The sequence below is a fragment of the Triticum urartu genome, chromosome 2, assembly GCF_003073215.2.
Source record: "Triticum urartu cultivar G1812 chromosome 2, Tu2.1, whole genome shotgun sequence".
Lineage (NCBI taxonomy): Eukaryota > Viridiplantae > Streptophyta > Magnoliopsida > Poales > Poaceae > Triticum > Triticum urartu.
In genome coordinates, this window is record NC_053023.1 from 626954229 (window position 1) to 626974642 (window position 20414).

The window sequence follows — 20414 nt, forward strand, 5'->3', positions numbered from 1 at the left end:
ATTGTCCCCCACACACATACCACATGAGGGGTAAAAGAGTCTTTTCAGATGTCATTTAGGCTCAAAATAAACGAAAATGTCATATAGAGAATAAAATTTAGAACTTATGTCAAATAGGGGACATTTTTTTCCGTATCAAATAAGGAAGCAAATTTTAAGATAGTGTCAAATAAGAAATTTTCTCCATCTTTAAGGTGAGCGCAACATACTTCTGCAGCATCACACAACACACCTTATGGAGCACATATGTGTTGCGTCATTTAATAACAGATAAGTCTTATGAACAAAGCAACCGCAAAACAAAAAGTCGTATGGACAAAGCAGAGAAGAAAAACATATGTAAGTGTGGCGTTTTTGCTCCCGAGCTCATCTGCACCTGTCTTTACAAAAAAAATCAAAACAAATATTAAAAAAATCAAAAAATCCTATTTTTTGTGTGGTAGATAAGTTTATGCCTGAGGTGCGCTTCAAGTTTCAACTCATTTAAACATCTGAGCAACTCTCGACAAAAAAGACAAATTCAGGATCTGTAAAAAAGTTTACTATTCACACATTGTTCTGACCCGATTTGTTTTTTGCTAAGAGCTGCTCGGATGTCCAAATAAGTTGAAATTTGGAGTGAACCTCACGCATAAAAGTATCTATCACACACAAAAAATTGGAATTGTTTTTATTTTTCTAGTATTTGTTTTGATTTTTTTTTCTGACTGGTGTGATGAGCCTGGGCACTGAATTGAAATTCTGGGTCAGCCCAATCAAACATGAAGGTGGTTGCACCGCGTACTGGTTTAGCTCAAAACGAAAAAGATCACGGTTGACCGGTTGACAGCTAACTAGTTAACCGGTCAATCGTTGACTTTTCAAAAAATAAAAAGAAAAATCGCAAAAAAATCCAAAAATCATGAATTCAAAATTGGTTCATGTATTTTGGTAAAAAAGTTCAGGAGTTTGAAAAAATGTTAATCGATTTTGAAAAAAGTTCATTGAACTTAAAAAAGTACACAAAATAAAAAAGTTCATCAATTTTCAAATAAAAGTTCATCAATTTTCAAAAAAGTTCATTGATTTTAAAAAAATTCGTTCAAATTTGAAAGAAGTTCATTTAATTTGAAAAAAATGTTCATCGATTTTAAAAAAACGCATCACAATCTGAAAATAGTTCATCAATTTTTTTTAAAAAAATTCATTGATTTGAAAAAAAAATGTCCGCTTGAAAAAAGTTCATTAAAATCGAAACAGGTTGTGCATTTTTTAAAAAGGAAAATAAAATGAAAAAATAGCAAAGATAAGAAATAGAAAATGAAAATGAGTAAAACCAAACAAAAACCAGTCCAGGAAAAAACCTAAACGAAAAAACCCGGCTAGAAAGCTTCCAGAAGCTTCCCAAAACTGAAAATAACTCCGTCCCACTGGAACTTAGATGGGTTGGCCCATTTCCGAACGCTTTAGGGGCCAGTTAATGAAATGCACTTTGGCAGCCCACCAGGGATACCCCGATAGAAAGGGGGGCGTCCTAGGCAGGCCCCACAAATAGTCCATATAGTCCGGCCTTGTTTTCGAATAGGACCCGACCAATTTGTGGTCCAATACTATAACATACGTGGTAAAAAACATGGAAGCTCCTAAGTGGCGCCGGCGCTTCAGGCGCGTGTTTGTATGCATTTCGCAAACAGGCGCGACCAGCCCCCTGGGCTGGACCGGCCCAGCTTCCCTTTTGTTCTCTGGTTTTCCGAGACACGAAAATTTGCACCCATGGAGTGAATTGAACCAGGAACCTCCCGCATCAATCTAATCTACACTAACCAGACGACCACTTAGCCGATTGTGATAAGCTACATTTTCCCTCTTTTGTTCTTCCGTCTTTCCTTTTTCCTTTTTTCCTATTTTCATTTCCATTTTCTTCTTCTTCCTTATTAGATTTTAAAAAATCAAATTCATGGATTTTTAAAATTCAATGATTTTTTTCAAAATTGATGAACTTTTTAAATAAAATTATGATTTTGTTTCAAAATTGATGAATTTTTTCTTCAATTCGATGAAGTTTCATTTTTTGATGAATTTATTTGAAAATCGATGAATTTTTTTAAAAATTGATGAACTTTTTTAAAAATTTGATGGACTTTTTTAAGAATTGATTAACTTTTTTCAAATTTGATGAACTTTTTCTCAAAATTGATTACTTGTTTTACCAAGTTTTGTCTATTTTTAAAGTTACTGAATGTTTTTTTAAATCCATGAATATTTTTGAAATTCAGGATTTTTTGTGTTTTTTTCTTCTATTTTTTCATTTTTCGAAAGTCAACAATTAACCGGTCAATCGGGACTTGGGCGAACCCATCCAGCAACTGCGAACGAGCAATCTCCCAAGCAAGCGAACACCCGCTATGGGGCCTGCCAAACTTTGGGGCTGCGTGAGCGCCACTTTCCCGAACAGGCGCCTGAAGCGCCATATAGGAGCGCCAAGTGGTGCTTGAAAGCTCCTGTTTGGCGCCTTAAGTGCCTGAACAGGCTGCTGCCGCCCACGCCGATGGAAATTTGGGCCGGATTTTCTCTCAATCGCAAGGTCACTCCTTCACTCGAGCGCTGGACTTTTTTGTCGGATCGTTGTATGAAAAAAAATGTGGTTGGTTGACCTTTGACGACAACCATGCACCACTTGCGAGGTTGTTAACTGTTGACATTTAAATAAAATTTTACGAAATTCATCCAAAAAATCAAATTTTGATTTTTTTTAAAGTTCATGAAATTTGAAAAAAAAATGAATGTCAGAAAAGTTCATCTAATTTAGAAAAAAGTTCATTGATTTGAAAAAAAATCATCTAATTTGAAAAAGTTCATCGAATTTGAATAAAGATTCATCGAATTTGAATAAAGGTTCATCGCGTTCGAAAAAAGGTCATCGAATATGAAAATAGGTTCATAGAATTTGAAAAAGTTCATCCAATTGAAAAAAGTTTATTGAATTTAGAAAATTGTTCATCGCATTTGAAAGAAGTTTATAGAAATGGAAGAACTAGCGAATAGGTCCGTGGCAGAAAACAGAAAATCGAATGAACGAAGGTTTGTTCACTAAACTGATCAAAACAAAAAACGTTCTCTAAATAAAATAAAAACAAAACAAAACAGTTTTTTTAATGAAATCTAAACTGGATCGGTTCGGCGGTTCGACGGCGGCGGGTTTCGACGGCGGTGCTCCGACGGCGGCGGCGGCGGCTTTGACAGCGGCGGCGGCTACGTGGGGCGGCGGCGACGGCCTGTGAGGAGGAGAAACGAGGCCCGGGGCGGCGCTATTTAAAGGTCAGGGGAGGGCGGCGGCTTGCGTGAAGGAGGGGGCAAGGCGAGGCGGAGTCGGAGTCGGGCACGGCGGCGGTGGGCGACGTGCGGGCGGCGGACTCCGCTCGGGGTCGGGGACGAGCGGCGCCTTGGACTGGGCCGCGACGGTCCGAAAGTTTTTTAAAACATTTTCCAGAAATAAGAAAAACATGAAAACTATAATAAAAAATTTCAGAAAAATTCACATAATTATATGGCCTTATACATGACCTTGTGAACATTTTTCTGGCCTAGAATGCAAGTTTTGAAAATACATTTTTAGTACCAATAAACTTCGTAATAAAATAAATAATCTTGCAAATAAAATCAAATAAAATATTCCAAAATTCAATTTTCAATTTTCAATATTTCTTTGCTGTTTTTGAAGAAGTCATTTTATCTTCTCTCTTTATTTTATTTATTTGAAATAATTGGGAAAAGAATTTTGAATAAAACCGTTTGATCCAATTTTTCAAATTTTGAAAATTCAAAAATGAATTTTTGGGAAACCTCCAACTCTCTTAATTGGTCATTGAGTTGCTTAAAGTCCCTTGGATCAATTTCCAACAAAAATAACTCAAAATGCACAAATTATGAATGCATATGAATGACCTAATTATTAACATCCAAATTGAAAATTGGGATGTTACACCGCCTCCTGCCAACGATGACATTTGGCCTACGCCTCGATTCCGACGGAGGGAATTGAGGATCGCCTGCTGGCCCACCTGCAGATCCGCGTCCCTAGCGTTTCCCACATCCTCCTCGTCCTTCTTCTGCTCAGCATCCTCGGCGTCCTCCTCCACCACCACCACCTCCTCCTCCACCTCCAAGTCCTCCGGATCCGCCGCATCCGGAGGTAGCCTCACGATGATCCGGGTCGCGCTGCCTGGATCTACTCAAGGAGCTGCAGCCGGCGCTACGACGTTTGATATGGGTAGCTCCTTGCCCGACGGTGTGGGGGCATGGCTACTAGTGGTGGTGGATGGCGATTGGAAAGTGGCGTCGCGACGGACGAGAAGAGGGAAATATAGACATGAAGGGTTCCGGTGTCGGCAGTCGGCTTAAATAGCCGGGCTTGGGCACTACGCGGCCCGCCGGAGCAGCGCCACGCAACGCCATAGGTTCGACGAAGGAGACGGGTTTCAGACTGCCGGGTTTTGGAGTGTTTTCATGTGGGACCCTCGTCAATCCAACGTGACGGACGCGCCCGGTCGTGCCTGGGCCTCCTCATATCCGTCTCAAATTTGGGCTGGATATGAAGAGTGCCGGTCAGCCCGGACGTTTGAGGTCCGTTTAAGGCGCCCGTCTGTGTTAGTTTTTTTTAAGGAGTGCCTAGAACTCATCTAGATGAGATATAATTTTCTGAGAAAACGAAAACAGATAGAAAGGAGTATCAACCCATGTCAGCACACACGCATCTTATACATTATATCTAATGACTATAAAGGTGAATAAGACATAACTAGAACTCAGCTAGATAAGTTCTAGCAAAACCGTTTTTTTTTACCGTTCACTCCGGGGCGTTGGAGGGAGGTTTAGGACGAGAGGCTGTACACGAAGAAGATGAGCTGACGTTGTCCCAAGTGAGAGTGCCACTGCATGGGCGCTCCCTACTTACCATGACTTTTCCTGAGGAAAATATCTTGGCACCTACCAATTGTGAAATTGTGAGCCACCCAACTTTCAACCCCCTTGATGCATGGGTGAAGTTTGAAATAAACCCTGAGATTATAGAGGCCGACGCAAATAAACGCTCACCTTCAAATCCCTGAAGTTCGTACCCCATATTTACACATCCCAATCAATCCAAACCCCTGCATGAATAAAATCTGTTTGGTGTGATAGGAAAGGCCCGATCCCAGACGGGATTGATTTCAAGTGTCACTTACTACATGGGCCTACTTCTCATGTGCATCTCCTTCCTCATTCTGTTCGTCACAGATTTACTCCCCAGCCGATCCATCCGCACGATGCCAAGCACCAGCTGATCGATGTGGTGCAGCGGCGATCGATGGCAGTTCGGACGAGCTCCTTAGCAGCATGCTGCACCTAAGCAGTCCGGAACAAGCCGGGAAGGGCGAGAAGACGGCGGCTGTGATCCAAAACAGGCGGTTCACACTTAAAAAACGGGCGGTTCCGCTAAAGCCTTGAAGGTGGGCGTTGTTCGCATGTTGCTTCCTCTGCGAGATTCAACGGGATATGTGAGTACTAAGTTAGTCCCGACGCTGGTCGCCGCATTGTTGGGCACGTCCCTGGAGGTTATGCTGATGAGCGTGTTCGCCACAGGGCGGTGACCATGAGCCGCTCCACGGTTCACAACACTGCTCTTGTACTCGACAAGGAATGTCAACAAGTCAAACTTCATGGCGGAGTAGTCCCGCCGCCATGCCTGTTGGCCTCTGATCTTGATCACTACTGCCGCCAATGTAATGCATCAACTCGTTGATTACTTTTGGGTGCGAGCAACATGCGCGAGTTGGCTCAGTTTTTCTTCCGATGCCATGCCATGAGGGGCAACACGCACGTACAAAACTTGTGATGTATAGCTACCTACAGCCACCAATACAAAGCTATCGATTTCTTCTAGTGGCCATAACACACACGACACGAATGCGAGCCGAGGAGGAAGAGGAGCGCCTGAAGCAGTGTAGAGGAGAGTGGCAAGCAGAGAACGACCTTCTTGCTGAAGCACATCAATCATTAGGAAAATTTGCACCTGTCCATGGTAGAAGCATATAACACATAAGCAAAACCAGGCCTCGTAGTTTCTTCAAGGATTGGTTTAGGAAAATCACCAGCAAAGGAGGTGACGCACATGCATGGGGCTGGACGCTAGACCCCTACAGCTGCGGCAGCCCGCAAGGCCGGAGGTTGTCCGGCGTGTAGACATGACGGCCGTAGAGATCCATCTTGCATGGACGCATCTAGTAGCGCGCCCGGGTGGAGATAGCTAGCACACAAAACTAGTTCTCTATAGCTATCAGAGAAGTGAGTTCCTGGTCAGGATTATGCTTTTCCACGTGCGCCAAACATATCGATGGTTAGGATCAGGGGCGAATCTACTAGGAGGGCTTTAACAGGCTTGAGCCCCCCCCCCCCTCCCCTCCAGCACTGTAAAAAAGTTTTTTACTACTAGTTTCAAGGCTCAACTCAGCCACTTGCAAGCCCAACCCAACAGATATTTGCATGATACAGGCTTTAAGCCCACCCTTCAGTTTCTGTCTAGATTATTAGGATAGACCGGGATCAGAGAGGTCAGGGTATGGACTTCAGGGATTTAGAGATGATGATTCATTTGCGTCGGCCTCTATAATCTCAAGGTTTATTTCAGACTTTGATGCATTGTAGAGCACCAAACGTACGTACTTGCTAGGCGACGATTTATAAGGCCGAGCCCTGTTGCAAATTAGTAGGCGCAGCGCAAGCGTAGCTGATCATTAACCACCATGACCATGGCCCATTCCTGCCACGGCTACGATCTTGTGCTGCGACGGTATCTCTTGGCCCTGCACCACCTCCTCCACTGCGTCCGCTTCGTCGCGGCGGTCGTCCTGGACCGCCTCGGCATCGCCTCGTTCGAAGGCGAGATGCTGCCCGGTGAGCCTTGGAGCGAGCTCGTCGACACTGCGCCGATGGAGCGCCTCATGGAGGCAGCGTTCTGGCAGTCCAGCTCGCCGCCGAAGGCGAACCGTTCGTCTTCATGGACGGCGCCACAGTACAGACGACGGCGGGTTGCGCCGGCGGATGTGGAGGGAGCCGAGGACGACGACGGGAGCGTGGGCATCTGCGCGATTTGCTTGGCGGCGCTCGACGTGGGAGGGCAGCTCGTCGCGGAGTTGTGCAACTGCTCGCATGCGTTCCACGCCGCCTGCATCGACTCTTGGATCGGCAGCGGCGAGGCCGCCGGCACTTGCCCGTTGTGCCGCACCCCGACGGTACCAACAACGGCGTGGTGGAACGGTGGCGGCTACGCGGAGCGGCGGCGACGGCCTGTGAGGAGGAGAGACGGGGCCCGGGACGGCGCTATTTAAAAGCCAGGGGAGGGCGGCGGCTTGCGTAAAGGAGGGGGCAAGGCGAGGCGGAGTCGGAGTCGGGCACGGCGACGGTGGGCGACGTGCGGGCGGCGGACTCTGCTCGGGGTCGGGGACGAGCTGCGCGTTGGACTGGGCTGCGGCCTGGCTGGCGAGCTGGGCCGGCCCGGTCAGGTCGGTCCAAAAGTTTTTTCAAGAAGTAATAAAAACACAAAAACTATAATTAATAAAATCCTAAAAAAATTCCAGAAAAAATCACATAATTATATGGCCTTATGTATGACATTGTGAACATTTTTATGGCCTAAAATTAAAGTTTTGAAAATACATTTTTAGTACTAAGAAACTCCGCAATAAAATAAATAATCTTGCAAATAAAATATTCCAAAATTAAAAATTCAATTTTCAATATTTCTTTGCTGTTTTTGAAGAGGGGTTGCTTGCAGCGGACAACCCAGTATCTCGGAAGCATAGGCCACACACAATGCTTGCAACTGCTCCACCAACGCAAAGGCTTCAAAACGGTGGTGTTGGGGCACCTATGCCACGGCCTTCTGCCACCGGGAGTGTCTCAGGACAGATGCAATATGTTAGGCTGCCGCCGCGACTTGTTGGTCAATACCCTACCATGCAGATGCATGGACACGCTGCCTGGCCTGGTCCTCCACAAAATATTCAAGTACCACCTTTGATGCAACAACAACTTCAATACTGGCTTCCAGGGATGCCCCTACCGCAAACAGTGAGTCGATGCCTGTGATGTGACCATTCATTCAAACAAAAGAAGAATGACAACACAAGGACGGATGCTGCGGAAGTTGTTAGATTCATCCATGAGGATATTTTTTTAGTTTGTGGTGTTTCATCCAATGTATTGACTGACTTGCACTTGGAGTGCATGAATGAATTTTTGAATGAACAACACCAAACCATTTTTGTTAATTTGGATTCTTTTCAACGCGTTATGCTGCCAAAATTTCTAGCCATGACTTGTTCAAATTTTGACATTGTTTGTAAGAAACCTACAACTTTATGGTCTTTGTTGCAAATTTTTGGCCTTGTTTGTAAGAAAGCTAGAACTTTATGGTCTAAGTTGGCTCACCTTGTGCTGGTCCAGCCTGCTGCCTCGTCAGCAGGCATTTTTAGTTCTTTACTACCATCGCTTCCTATATGTTGTAGACGGTTGTCTTGATCTGAAGATCTTATTATTACTACTTTTTCTTAACTTGTGACTTTCCTCCTTCACACATAGTTTTATTAACTCTGTTGTTATATGTTGGCAGAGAGGTTGCTTGCAGCGGACAACCCAGTATCTCGGAAGCATAGGTCACACACAATGCTTGCAACTGCTCCACCAACGCAAAGGATTCAAAACAGTGGTGTTGGGGCACATGTGCCACGGCCTTCTGCCACCGGGAATGTCTCAGGACAGATGCAACATGTTAGGCTGCCGCCACGACTTGTTGATCAATACCCTACCATGCAGATGCATGGACACGCTGTCTGGCTTGGTCCTCCACAAAATATTCAAGTACCACCTTTGATGCAACAACAGCTTCAATACATGCTTTCAGGGATGCCCCTGCCGCAAACAGTGAGTCGGTGCTTGTGATGTGACCATTCATTCAAACAAAAGAAGAATGACAACACAAGGACGGATGTTGCGGAAGCTGTTAGATTCATCCATGAGGATATTTTTTTAGTTTGTGGTGTTTCATCCAATGTATTGACTGACTTGCATTTGGAGTGCATGAATGAATTTTTGAATGAACAACACCAAACCATTTTTGTTAATTTGGATTCTTTTCAACGCGTTATGCTGCCAAAATTTCTAGCCATGACTTGTTCAAATTTTGACATTGTTTGTAAGAAACCTACAATTTTATGGTCTTTGTTGCAATTTTTTGGCCTTGTCTGTAAGAAAGCTAGAACTTTATGGTCTAAGTTGGCTCACCTTGAGCCACGATGCATAAACTATAATTTTTTAATTTATAAAAATTACAGTGCAGCCATGTTCTATCGTTTCGGGTACAAAAAACTTTTTCGCTCGATCACGATGATGGGGAAGTAGATCGGCTGCCAAGGGGGAGAAGAGGAGGAGTCATTCAGCTTGGCGTTCCAGGAGAAGACGAAGGTGTAGCCGGCATAGACGACGACACTCCACTTGCACAAGGTAGCGGCGACCAGATCCGACGAAGAGCGCGCCGGCGGGGGTGTCGTGCTCTCTATCGCGTTCATGATAGGATGGGGCGACGGCTATGTTGGTTAACTCACCTGGCGGTAGCGGATGGAAGATTCTGTAAGTTTCATAAAATTCTCTTAAGTTTCATAAAACCCGGTCAACTTCTATGAATTTATATTTGCAAAAAAATCTATGAATTTGTGTTAATCAGCTCACACTACTCATGTGCCATACTAGACTAATAATTTGCACGTGCTTCGCACGTAAAACTTACAGTGCAATACCAAATTATCATGCTATGTGGTAACTAAAATGGAATGTTAAAATTCTAGTGCAAAATCACAATTATTTTTTGGAAACAGGCTCTTGAGGCGAATTGAAATCATTTAGTTTTCGAACTCAAAATGAAAATGTTGGAAGAAAGGAAAACATTATATCTAATGTACTCCCTCCGATCCATATTAATTGTTGCTGGTTTAGTATAACTTTGTGTCATGTTAATTATCTGCTCCTGGTGTCATGCCAAAAGTTTCACTTATGTTTTCTTGTGCACTCAGCCCAAGTGTGTTCACAAATAGACTTACAACAGTCAGTTCAACCAAATAGAAAGAAATACTAACTGGTCTCCCCATTGTGCTGTGTTTATTTGCACGTCTGTGTCCATTCTAACTGGTCTCCCCATTGTCATGCTCTTTTTGCATTTAAAAAGAAGAGGAGGAAATGCATGTATGATGCATGCATGCATGCAACAGTTGATGCTACGGTGCTGCTCCTACAATCTTGCTAGATAGATGTAGAAATCAATTTAAAGCTCTTTCTCCCAGTGCGTTGTTGTACCATAGTCACATGCGCGTACAGTAGCAATCTGGTTAGCTCCAGCTGTACGAAAGTTCTAGAGCTTTGGTCAGACCGTGGCTCACCGGCGAATCCCTGAAGTTCTGGCCGTAGGATTGACAAATCCAACGGCATGTGTGCTGCAACGATTTATTCAATTCAGAAACAATTAATGAGAGCCATCCGATGGTGAGGATCCAACGGTTCATATGGTCTATTACTCGTACACTATATAGTGGTATAGAAGATACATCTCTAGCGAATGCGGGCATGAGTCGTCTGCCTAGTCAGATGCCATGTTATATTGTCATATGAATCAACCTTAGTTTGGAGAAAATGATAAAATATGTACCAGGTCAGAACTAACGGGAAATGTGGTACTCCCTCCAATCCATATTACTTGTCTTAGATTTGATACAGATGTGGATCGGGTGAAGTAGTAAGATTTTTGTCACGCCTAGAGTTACCAATGGAATTTAATCATAAATAAAAACTCAATAATTTAATTTTGCAATTTTCCTTTTTACTAATATCTAAATAATTGGCAGTCTCCATTTTTATTTTTGGTGGTGCAATATTGTACATGCACTTGACCGTGCTATGGTGGCAATTGCTAGCATGAACCACTTCAGAACAAACGAGAGTCACTGTATAATACTCTAGTAGTTTAAATAATAACGAAATCATGGAACAATTATTGCACCATAACTAAGAAGTGCCTTATACATAAGAATGACAAATCAAAATAGATGAAGTATACCGAGTCGAAATGACGCACCACCGAAAGCACCATCACGCCTTCCTCGCCATCGACAAAGAAGGCAACGGAACCGGTGTCGCTCCTGCACGACAACCATCGACCCAGATCAAAGGCCGGCAAGGAGAGCCCCCCATCGGAAGGGATCTGGTCGAAGAAAAATTTGATACTGCGGCCATATAACACAAAGGCAAACGAACGCCGACCAAATACAAAATCTCACCGCTAACCGGCGAGAAGAGCGGACCTCCAACGCGTCGACGGCCGAATCGCTGGGATGGGGAGCGAGTTGAGGTAGAGATATTCGCCATGCCTCTACCTCCACTATCCAAACGCCAGCGCTCGAAACCCTAAATCCTACCGTATGCACAAGCCCAACACGAGGCGCCGCGATTCCCCACCCCTCCCGTCGCCGAAGCGACCGCAGGCAGTTTCGCCCCTTACAGGAAGGGGAAAGCGAAGCGAAACCGGTTAACTAGTTCTTTTTAAATATGATCACATGCAGTTCTTCGACATGGTTGGGGAAAATATTTCTTAAATATGAGTAACATCATTCATGTGATTGATTGTATGTTAGTAATAGGTATGGTAATCATCTATCCATTGAGTATAGATTAAGATTCAACGCTTTCCCCCGCCAAAAAAAGAGATTCAACGCGTTGAAGAATTGCACAGAGCACCATAGAGTGGCCACAAGACCACACGTGGACGCTCGCAAATTAGATAAGCTGCCGAAAGATGTGAAAAGGGCAGAAGGAAACGGAGTCCCTGACGAAGCTGGCCTATGGAGTATGGTCGTGGTATACATGCGAACGTTGCCGGCCGGGCGCCAAACCTGTGTGACATCGCACGCACGACATGCCAAACCTAAGCTCGGATCATGCTAAACTTGTGAGTACTCTGTGCAGCACGCGGTTTGCCCCAACCGGAAACAGGACGGTGTTCCAGCCACCGGTTTCCTTTCACCAAATCATCCAACGCGCACGTGCCCAGACGACGGAACACCCTCAAATCCTGTTCGCGGTTGGCGTGCCGAGAGAGAGAGGACAGTGGAGAGAGGAGTCACAGTGACCCCGCACCACACTGATGGACACGCGGAGCCGTGAGCCCGCGACATGAGAGATGAGAGCCGGCCGGTCAGCCCGCGACGACGCTGCCCACACGAAATCCTCGAGCGCGCGACAGCCACGCCGCAACGGCACGCCCTTTCCGGTCCATTTCCCGGACCCCGGTCGACACCACGCGCGCGCACCTCGCCGGACACGATAAAACAAGCCGCTTTTCCCTCCTCTTCAGCGTATACACGCGCCGCTGGTGTACCAACTCGCGTTTTGCCTTCTGAAGCCTTCTGAAGCCGAGACGCCACCTGGTTGGCTCGCTGCTGCCCGTTGCGCTCCGGCGGCAGCCAAGCCAAGTGCTCTCGCCCGCCCGCCGGAAGTCCGGCCGCGCGTGCGCGATGACCTTCCCGCTGGTGTGCTACTGCAACGCGGTGCCCCGGCCTATCGCCGCCGTGTTCAGGTTCCTCCACGCCACCGCGCTGGCCTTCGTGCTCATCCTCTGCCTCCTCGGCCTCTACGAGTTCCCCTACACCCCCGAGGAGCACGCGGCGCTCATCAGCGGCCCTCGCCGCCGTCCCAACCGGGACGGCGCGCTTCCGGAGACGGTGAAGCGGCGGCTGCCCCCCGTCGAGTTCGCCGCGCACCTGGCGGAGCGGTCCCGATCGTCGACGTCTAAGAGGCCGGGTCGCCACGAGGACGAGGAGGAGGACGACGGCGGCGACGCGAGCACGTGCAGGGTGTGCCTGGAGCGGCTGGAGCCGACGGACGAGGTGCGGCCGCTGGGCAACTGCGCCCACGCCTTCCACAGAGGCTGCATCGACCGGTGGATCGACGTCGGCGAGGCGACGTGCCCGCTGTGCCGGTCCAGCCTGCTGCCTCGTCAGCGCGGGGGGCTGCTCGCCAGTGCCAGGGCCCGGTTCAGCGGCTAGTTCTCCATCCGTACCTGCACGAGGGGCAGTTTTGTCATTTCAGCGTCGATGGTACTTGGTGCAGCAGGCCGATCGCGGGCTGTTCGCGATCAGGACGACTAACCACCGAGCAGTACCTGTGCTAATCAATGGGCACGCACGAAATTATTTGACCAACTCCTGGTGAGAAAATATATGGAGCAGTACCGTCCGTGTTTAGGGAAGAGATCGGATCAGTGATCACAATAAAAGATTGGCCCATTGAGAATTTGAGATGGGCTGGCAATGTGTCCTGCGTGTCCGTCAAGTCCAGTCCAGTCCAGTGCACTGTTCTATCTTCTGGAATTGTTGGGTACGAAGCTGCATCCGTGTTGACACGTTGTTATCGATGATTTAATTTCTTAACGTTGCTCGGCTTCAACTGCATGGAATCGACGTGTAACTAATCATCGTTATCTTCCCCGCAAGAAAAGAGACAATCATCATTATATTCACAAACAAAAATGCTACACCTACGAAGAAAACCTACAAACTCTTACGTAAATTTCCTAACTATAACCTCTCCGCCCCCTGATTTCAACTGGGTGGGTCCCCTCCCCCTTATTTCTTTCAACCGAAGCCATTACATTAGTTACGTATGAATCAGTACGTAGGTCTAGCATTGTTGATTCACGAATATAGTGAAGGAAATATGCCCTAGAGGCAATAATAAAGTTATTATTTATTTCCTTATATCATGATAAATGTTTATTATTCATGCTAGAATTGTATTAACCGAAAACATAATACATGTGTGAATACATAGACAAACAAAGTGTCACTAGTATGCCTCTACTTGACTAGCTCGTTAATCAAAGATGGTTATGTTTCCTAACCATAAATAAGTAGTTGTTATTTGATTAACGGGATCACATCATTAAGTGAATGATCTGATTGACATGACCCATTCCACTAGCTTAGCACCCGATCGTTTAGTATGTTGCTATTGCTTTCTTCATGACTTATACATGTTCCTATGACTATGAGATTATGCAACTCCCGTTTACCAGAGGAACACTTTGTGTGGTACCAAACGTCACAACGTAACTGGGTGATTATAAAGGAGCTCCACAGGTGTCTCCAAAGGTACATGTTGGGTTGGCGTATTTCGAGATTAGGATTTGTCACTCCGATTGTCGGAGAGGTATCTCTGGGCCCTCTCGGTAATGCACATCACTTAAGCCTTGCAAGCACTGCAATCAATGAGTTAGCTGCGGGATGATGTATTACAGAACGAGTAAAGAGACTTGCCGGTAACGAGATTGAACTAGGTATTTGGAATACCGACGATCGAATCTCGGGCAAGTAACATACCGATGACAAAGGGAACAACGTATGTTGTTATGCGGTCTGACCGATAAAGATCTTCGTAGAATATGTAGGAGCCAATATTGAAGGAAATATGCCCTAGAGGCAATAATAAAGTTATTATTCATTTCCTTATATCATGATAAATGTTTATTATTCATGCTAGAATTGTATTAACCGGAAACATAATACATGTGTGAATACATAGACAAACAAAGTGTCACTAGTATGCCTCTACTTGACTAGCTCGTTAATCAAAGATGGTTATGTTTCCTAACCATAAACAAGTAGTTGTTATTTGATTAACGAGATCACATCATTAAGTGAATGATCTGATTGACATGACCCATTTCACTAGCTTAGCACCCGATCGTTTAGTATGTTGCTATTGCTTTCTTCATGACTTATACATGTTCCTATGACTATGAGATTATGCAACTCCCCTTTACCAGAGGAACACTTTGTGTGCTACCAAACGTCACAACGTAACTGGGTGATTATAAAGGAGCTCTACAGGTGTCTCCAAAGGTACATGTTGGGTTGGCGTATTTCGAGATTAGGATTTGTCACTCCGATTGTCGGAGAGGTATCTCTGGGCCCTCTCGGTAATGCACATCACTTAAGCCTTGCAAGCACTGCAACCAATGAGTTAGTTGCGGGATGATGTATTACAGAACGAGTAAAGAGACTTGCCGGTAACGAGATTGAACTAGGTATTTGGAATACCGACGATCGAATCTCGGGCAAGTAACATACCGATGACAAAGGGAACAACGTATGTTGTTATGTGGTCTGACCGATAAAGTTCTTCGTAGAATATGTAGGAGCCAATATGAGCATCCAGGTTCCGCTATTGGTTATTGACCGGAGACATGTCTCGGTCATGTCTACATTGTTCTCGAACCCGTAGGGTCCGCACGCTTAAGGTTACGATGACAGTTATATTATGAGTTTATACATTTTGATGTACCGAAGTTTGTTCGGAGTCCCGGATATGATCACGGACATGACGAGGAGTCTCGAAATGGTCGAGACATAAAGATTGATATATTGGAAGCCTATGTTTGGATACCGGAAGTGTTCCGGGTGATTTCGGAGAAAACCGGAGTACCGGGAGTTACCGGAACCCCCCCGGGAGCTAATGGGCCATGATGGGCCTTAGTGGCAAAGAGAAGGGGCAGCTAAATGGGCCGCGCGTCCCCTCCCCTCCCTTGTCCGAATAGGACAAGAGAGGGGGCCGGCCCCTCTCTCTTTTCCCCCCTCCGCGAATCCTATTCCAACTAGGATTGGGGGGGGGAATCCTACTCCCAGAGGGAGTAGGACTCTCCTGGCGCGCCGTCCTTGGCCGGCCGCCTCCCCCCCTTAGTCCTTTATATACGGAGGCAGGGGCACCCCAGAGACACACAAGTTGATCCACGTGATCATATTCTTAGCCGTGTGCGGCGCCCCTGCCACCATAGTCCTCGATAATATTGTAGCGGTGCTTAGGCGAAGCCCTGCACCAGTAGTACATCAAGATCGTCACCACGCCGTCGTGCTGACGGAACTCTTCCCCGACACTTTGCTGGATCGGAGTCCGGGGATCGTCATCGAGCTGAACGTGTGCTAGAACTCGGAGGTGCGTAGTTTCGGTGCTTGATCGGTCGGGCTCGTGAAGACGTACGACTACATCAACCAAACGCTTCCGTTGTCGATCTACAAGGGTACGTAGATCATACTCTTCCCCTCTCGTTGCTATGCATCACCATGATCTTGCGTGTGCGTAGGAAATTTTTTGAAATTACTACGAAACACATCAGTGGCATCCGAGCCTAGGTTTTATATGTTGATGTTATATGCACGAGTAGAACACAAGTGAGTTGTGGGCGATATAAGTCATACTGCTTACCAGCATGTCATACTTTGGTTCGGCGGTATTGTTGGACGAAGCGGCCCGGACCGACATTACGCGTACGCTTACGCGAGACCGGTTCTCCCGACGTGCTTTGCACATAGGTGGCTTGCGGGTGACAGTTTCTCCAACTTTAGTTGAATCGAGTGTGGCTACGCCCGGTCCTTGCGAAGGTTAAAACAGCACCAACTTGACAAACTATCGTTGTGGTTTTGATGCGTAGGTAAGATTGGTTCTTGCTTAAGCCCGTAGCAGCCACGTAAAACTTGCAACAACAAAGTAGAGGACGTCTAACTTGTTTTTGCAGGGCATGTTGTGATGTGATATGGTCAAGACATGATGCTAAATTTTATTGTATGAGATGATCATGTTTTGTAACCGAGTTATCGGCAACTGGCAGGAGCCATATGGTTGTCGCTTTATTGTATGCAATGCAATCGCGCTGTAATGCTTTACTTTATCACTAAACGGTAGCGATAGTCGTGGAAGCACAAGCTTGGCGAGACGACAACGATGCTACGATGGAGATCAAGGTGTCGCGCCGTGACGATGGTGATCACGACGGTGCTTCGGAGATGGAGATCACAAGCACAAGATGATGATGGCCATATCATATCACTTATATTGATTGCATGTGATGTTTATCTTTTATGCATCTTATCTTGCTTTGATTGACGGTAGCATTATAAGATGATCTCTCACTAAATTATCAAGAAGTGTTCTCCCTGAGTATGCACCGTTGCGAAAGTTCTTCGTGCTGAGACACCACGTGATGATCGGGTGTGATAGGCTCTACGTTCAAATACAACGGGTGCAAAACAGTTGCACACGCGGAATACTCAGGTTATACTTGACGAGCCAAGCATATACAGATATGGCCTCGGAACACGGAGACCGAAAGGTCGAGCGTGAATCATATAGTAGATATGATCAACATAGTGATGTTCACCAATGAAACTACTCCATCTCACGTGATGATCGGACATGGTTTAGTTGATTTGGATCACGTAATCACTTAGAGGATTAGAGGGATGTCTATCTAAGTGGGAGTTCTTTAAGTAAATTAACTGAACTTAAATTTATCATGAAACTTAGTACCTGATTAGTATCTTGCTTGTTTATGTTTGATTGTAGATAGATGGCTCGTGCTGTTGTTCCGTTGAATTTTAATGCGTTCCTTGAGAAAGCAAAGTTGAAAGATGATGGTAGCAATTACACGGACTGGGTCCGTAACTTGAGGATTATCCTCATTGCTGCACAGAAGAATTACGTCCTGGAAGCACCGCTGGGTGCCAGGCCTGTTGCAGAGCAACGCCGGATGTTATGAACGTCTGGCAGAGCAAAGCTGATGACTACTCAATAGTTCAGTGTGCCATGCTTTACGGCTTAGAATCGGGACTTCAACGACGTTTTGAACGTCATGGAGCATATGAGATGTTCCAGGAGTTGAAGTTAATATTTCAAGCAAATGCCCGGATTGAGAGATATGAAGTCTCCAATAAGTTCTATAGCTGCAAGATGGAGGAGAACAGTTCTGTCAGTGAGCATATACTCAAAATGTCTGGGTATAATAATCACTTGATTCAGTTGGGAGTTAATCTTCCAGATGACTTGCGTCATTGACAGAATTCTCCAATCACTGCCACCAAGCTACAAGAGCTTCGTGATGAACTATAATATGCAAGGGATGAATAAGACTATTCCCGAGCTCTTCGCGATGCTGAAAGCTGCGGAGGTAGAAATCAAGAAGGAGCATCAAGTGTTGATGGTCAACAAGACCACTAGTTTCAAGAAAAAGGGCAAAGGGAAGAAGAAGGGGAACTTCAAAAAGAACGGCAAGCAAGTTGCTACTCAAGAGAAGAAACCCAAACCTGGACCTAAGCCTGAAACTGAGTGCTTCTATTGCAAGCAGACTGGTCACTGGAAGCGGAACTGCCCCAAGTATTTGGCGGATAAGAAGGATGGCAAGGTGAACAAAGGTATATGTGATATACATGTTATTGATGTGTACCTTACTAATGCTCGCAGTAGCACCTGGGTATTTGATACTGGTTCTGTTGCTAATATTTGCAACTCGAAACAGGGACTACGGATTAAGCGAAGATTGGCTAAGGACGAGGTGACGATGCGCGTGGGAAACGGTTCCAAAGTCGATGTGATCGCAGTCGGCACGCTACCTCTACATCTACCTTCGGGATTAATATTAGACCTAAATAATTGTTATTTGGTGCCAGCGTTAAGCATGAACATTATATCTGGATCTTGTTTGATGCGAGACGGTTATTCATTTAAATCAGAGAATAATGGTTGTTCTATTTATATGAGTAATATCTTTTATGGTCATGCACCCTTGAAGAGTGGTCTATTCTTGTTAAATCTCGATAGTAGTAATACACATATTCATAATGTTGAAGCCAAAAGATGCAGAGTTGATAATGATAGTGCAACTTATTTGTGGCACTGCCGTTTAGGTCATATCGGTGTAAAGCGCATGAAGAAACTCCATACTGATGGACTTTTGGAACCACTTGATTATGAATCACTTGGTACTTGCGAACCGTGCCTCATGGGCAAGATGACTAAAACGCCGTTCTCCGGTACTATGGAGAGAGCAACAGATTTGTTGGAAATCATACATACAGATGTATGTGGTCCGATGAATATTGAGGCTCGTGGCGGATATCGTTATTTTCTCACCTTCACAGATGATTTAAGCAGGATATGGGTATATCTACTTAATGAAACATAAGTCTGAAATGTTTGAAAAGTTCAAGGAATTTCAGAGTGAAGTTGAAAATCATCGTAACAAGAAAATAAAGTTTCTACGATCTGATCGTGGAGGAGAATATTTGAGTTACGAGTTTGGTGTACATTTGAAAAATTGTGGAATAGTTTCGCAACTCACGCCACCCGGAACACCACAGCGTAATGGTGTGTCCGAACGTCGTAATCGTACTTTACTGGATATGGTGCGATCTATGATATCTCTTACTGATTTACCGCTATCGTTTTGGGGATACGCTCTAGAGACGGCCGCATTCACGTTAAATAGGGCACCATCAAAATCCGTTGAGACGACGCCTTATGAACTGTGGTTTGGCAAGAAACCAAAGTTGTAGTTTCTGAAAGTTTGGGGCAACGATGCTTATGTGAAAAAGCTTCAACCTGATAAGCTCGAACCCAAATCGGAGAAATGTGTCTTCATAGGATATCCAAAGGAGACTATTGGATACTGAAGGAAATATGCCCTAGAGGCAATAATAAAGTTATTATTTATTTCCTTATATCATGATAAATGTTTATTATTCATGCTAGAATTGTATTAACAGGAAACATAATACATGTGTGAATACATAGACAAACAAAGTGTCACTAGTATGCCTCTACTTGACTAGCTCGTTAATCAAAGATGGTTATGTTTCCTAACCATGAACATAGTGATGTTATTTGATTAACGAGGTCACATCATTAGTTGAATGATCTGATTGACATGACCCATTCCATTAGCTTAGCACCCGATCGTTTAGTATGTTGATATTGCTTTCTTCATGACTTATACATGTTCCTATGACTATGAGATTATGCAACTCCCGTTTGCCGGAGGAACACTTTGGGTGCTACCAAACGTCACAACGTAACTGGGTGATTATAAAGGAGCATTACAAGTGTCTCCAAAGGTAGATGTTGGGTTGGCGTATTTCGAGATTAGGATTTGTCACTCCGATTGTCGGAGAGGTATCTCTGGGCCCTCTCGGTAATACACATCACATAAGCCTTGCAAGCATTACAACTAATAAGTTAGTTGTGAGATGATGTATTACGGAACGAGTAAAGAGACTTGCCGGTAACGAGATTGAACTAGGTATTGGATACCGACGATCGAATCTCGGGTAAGTAACATACCGATGACAAAGGGAACAACGTATGTTGTTATGCGGTCTGACCGATAAAGATCTTCGTAGAATATGTAGGAGCCAATATGGGCATCCAGGTCCCGCTATTGGTTATTGACCGGAGACGTGTCTCGGTCATGTCTACATTGTTCCCGAACCCGTAGGGTCCGTACGCTTAAGGTTACGATGACAGTTATA

General features: G+C 45.2%; 2 protein-coding genes across 2 annotated transcripts; both read left to right on the top strand.

The window, feature by feature from the left end:
* Positions 1 to 6761: 6761 nt before the first annotated feature.
* Positions 6762 to 7346, top strand: LOC125537577 (E3 ubiquitin-protein ligase RNF43-like). Its single transcript, XM_048700892.1, has one exon. The coding sequence runs from the start codon at positions 6762 to 6764 to the stop codon at positions 7344 to 7346; it is 585 nt and encodes a 194-aa protein (XP_048556849.1).
* A 4869-nt stretch (positions 7347 to 12215) lies between these two features.
* LOC125533812 (E3 ubiquitin-protein ligase EL5-like) lies at positions 12216 to 13490 on the top strand. The gene has a single exon (XM_048697155.1). It carries the CDS (start codon positions 12576 to 12578, stop codon positions 13104 to 13106), a length of 531 nt encoding a protein of 176 aa, XP_048553112.1. The 5' UTR covers positions 12216 to 12575; the 3' UTR covers positions 13107 to 13490.
* The last annotated feature ends 6924 nt before the right edge of the window (positions 13491 to 20414 follow it).

Excerpts from the sequence above, each read along its gene's own strand:
- LOC125537577 (XM_048700892.1), top strand. The coding sequence starts at position 6,762 with ATGACCATGGCCCATTCCTGCCACGGCTACGATCTTGTGCTGCGACGG.
- LOC125533812 (XM_048697155.1), top strand. The coding sequence starts at position 12,576 with ATGACCTTCCCGCTGGTGTGCTACTGCAACGCGGTGCCCCGGCCTATC.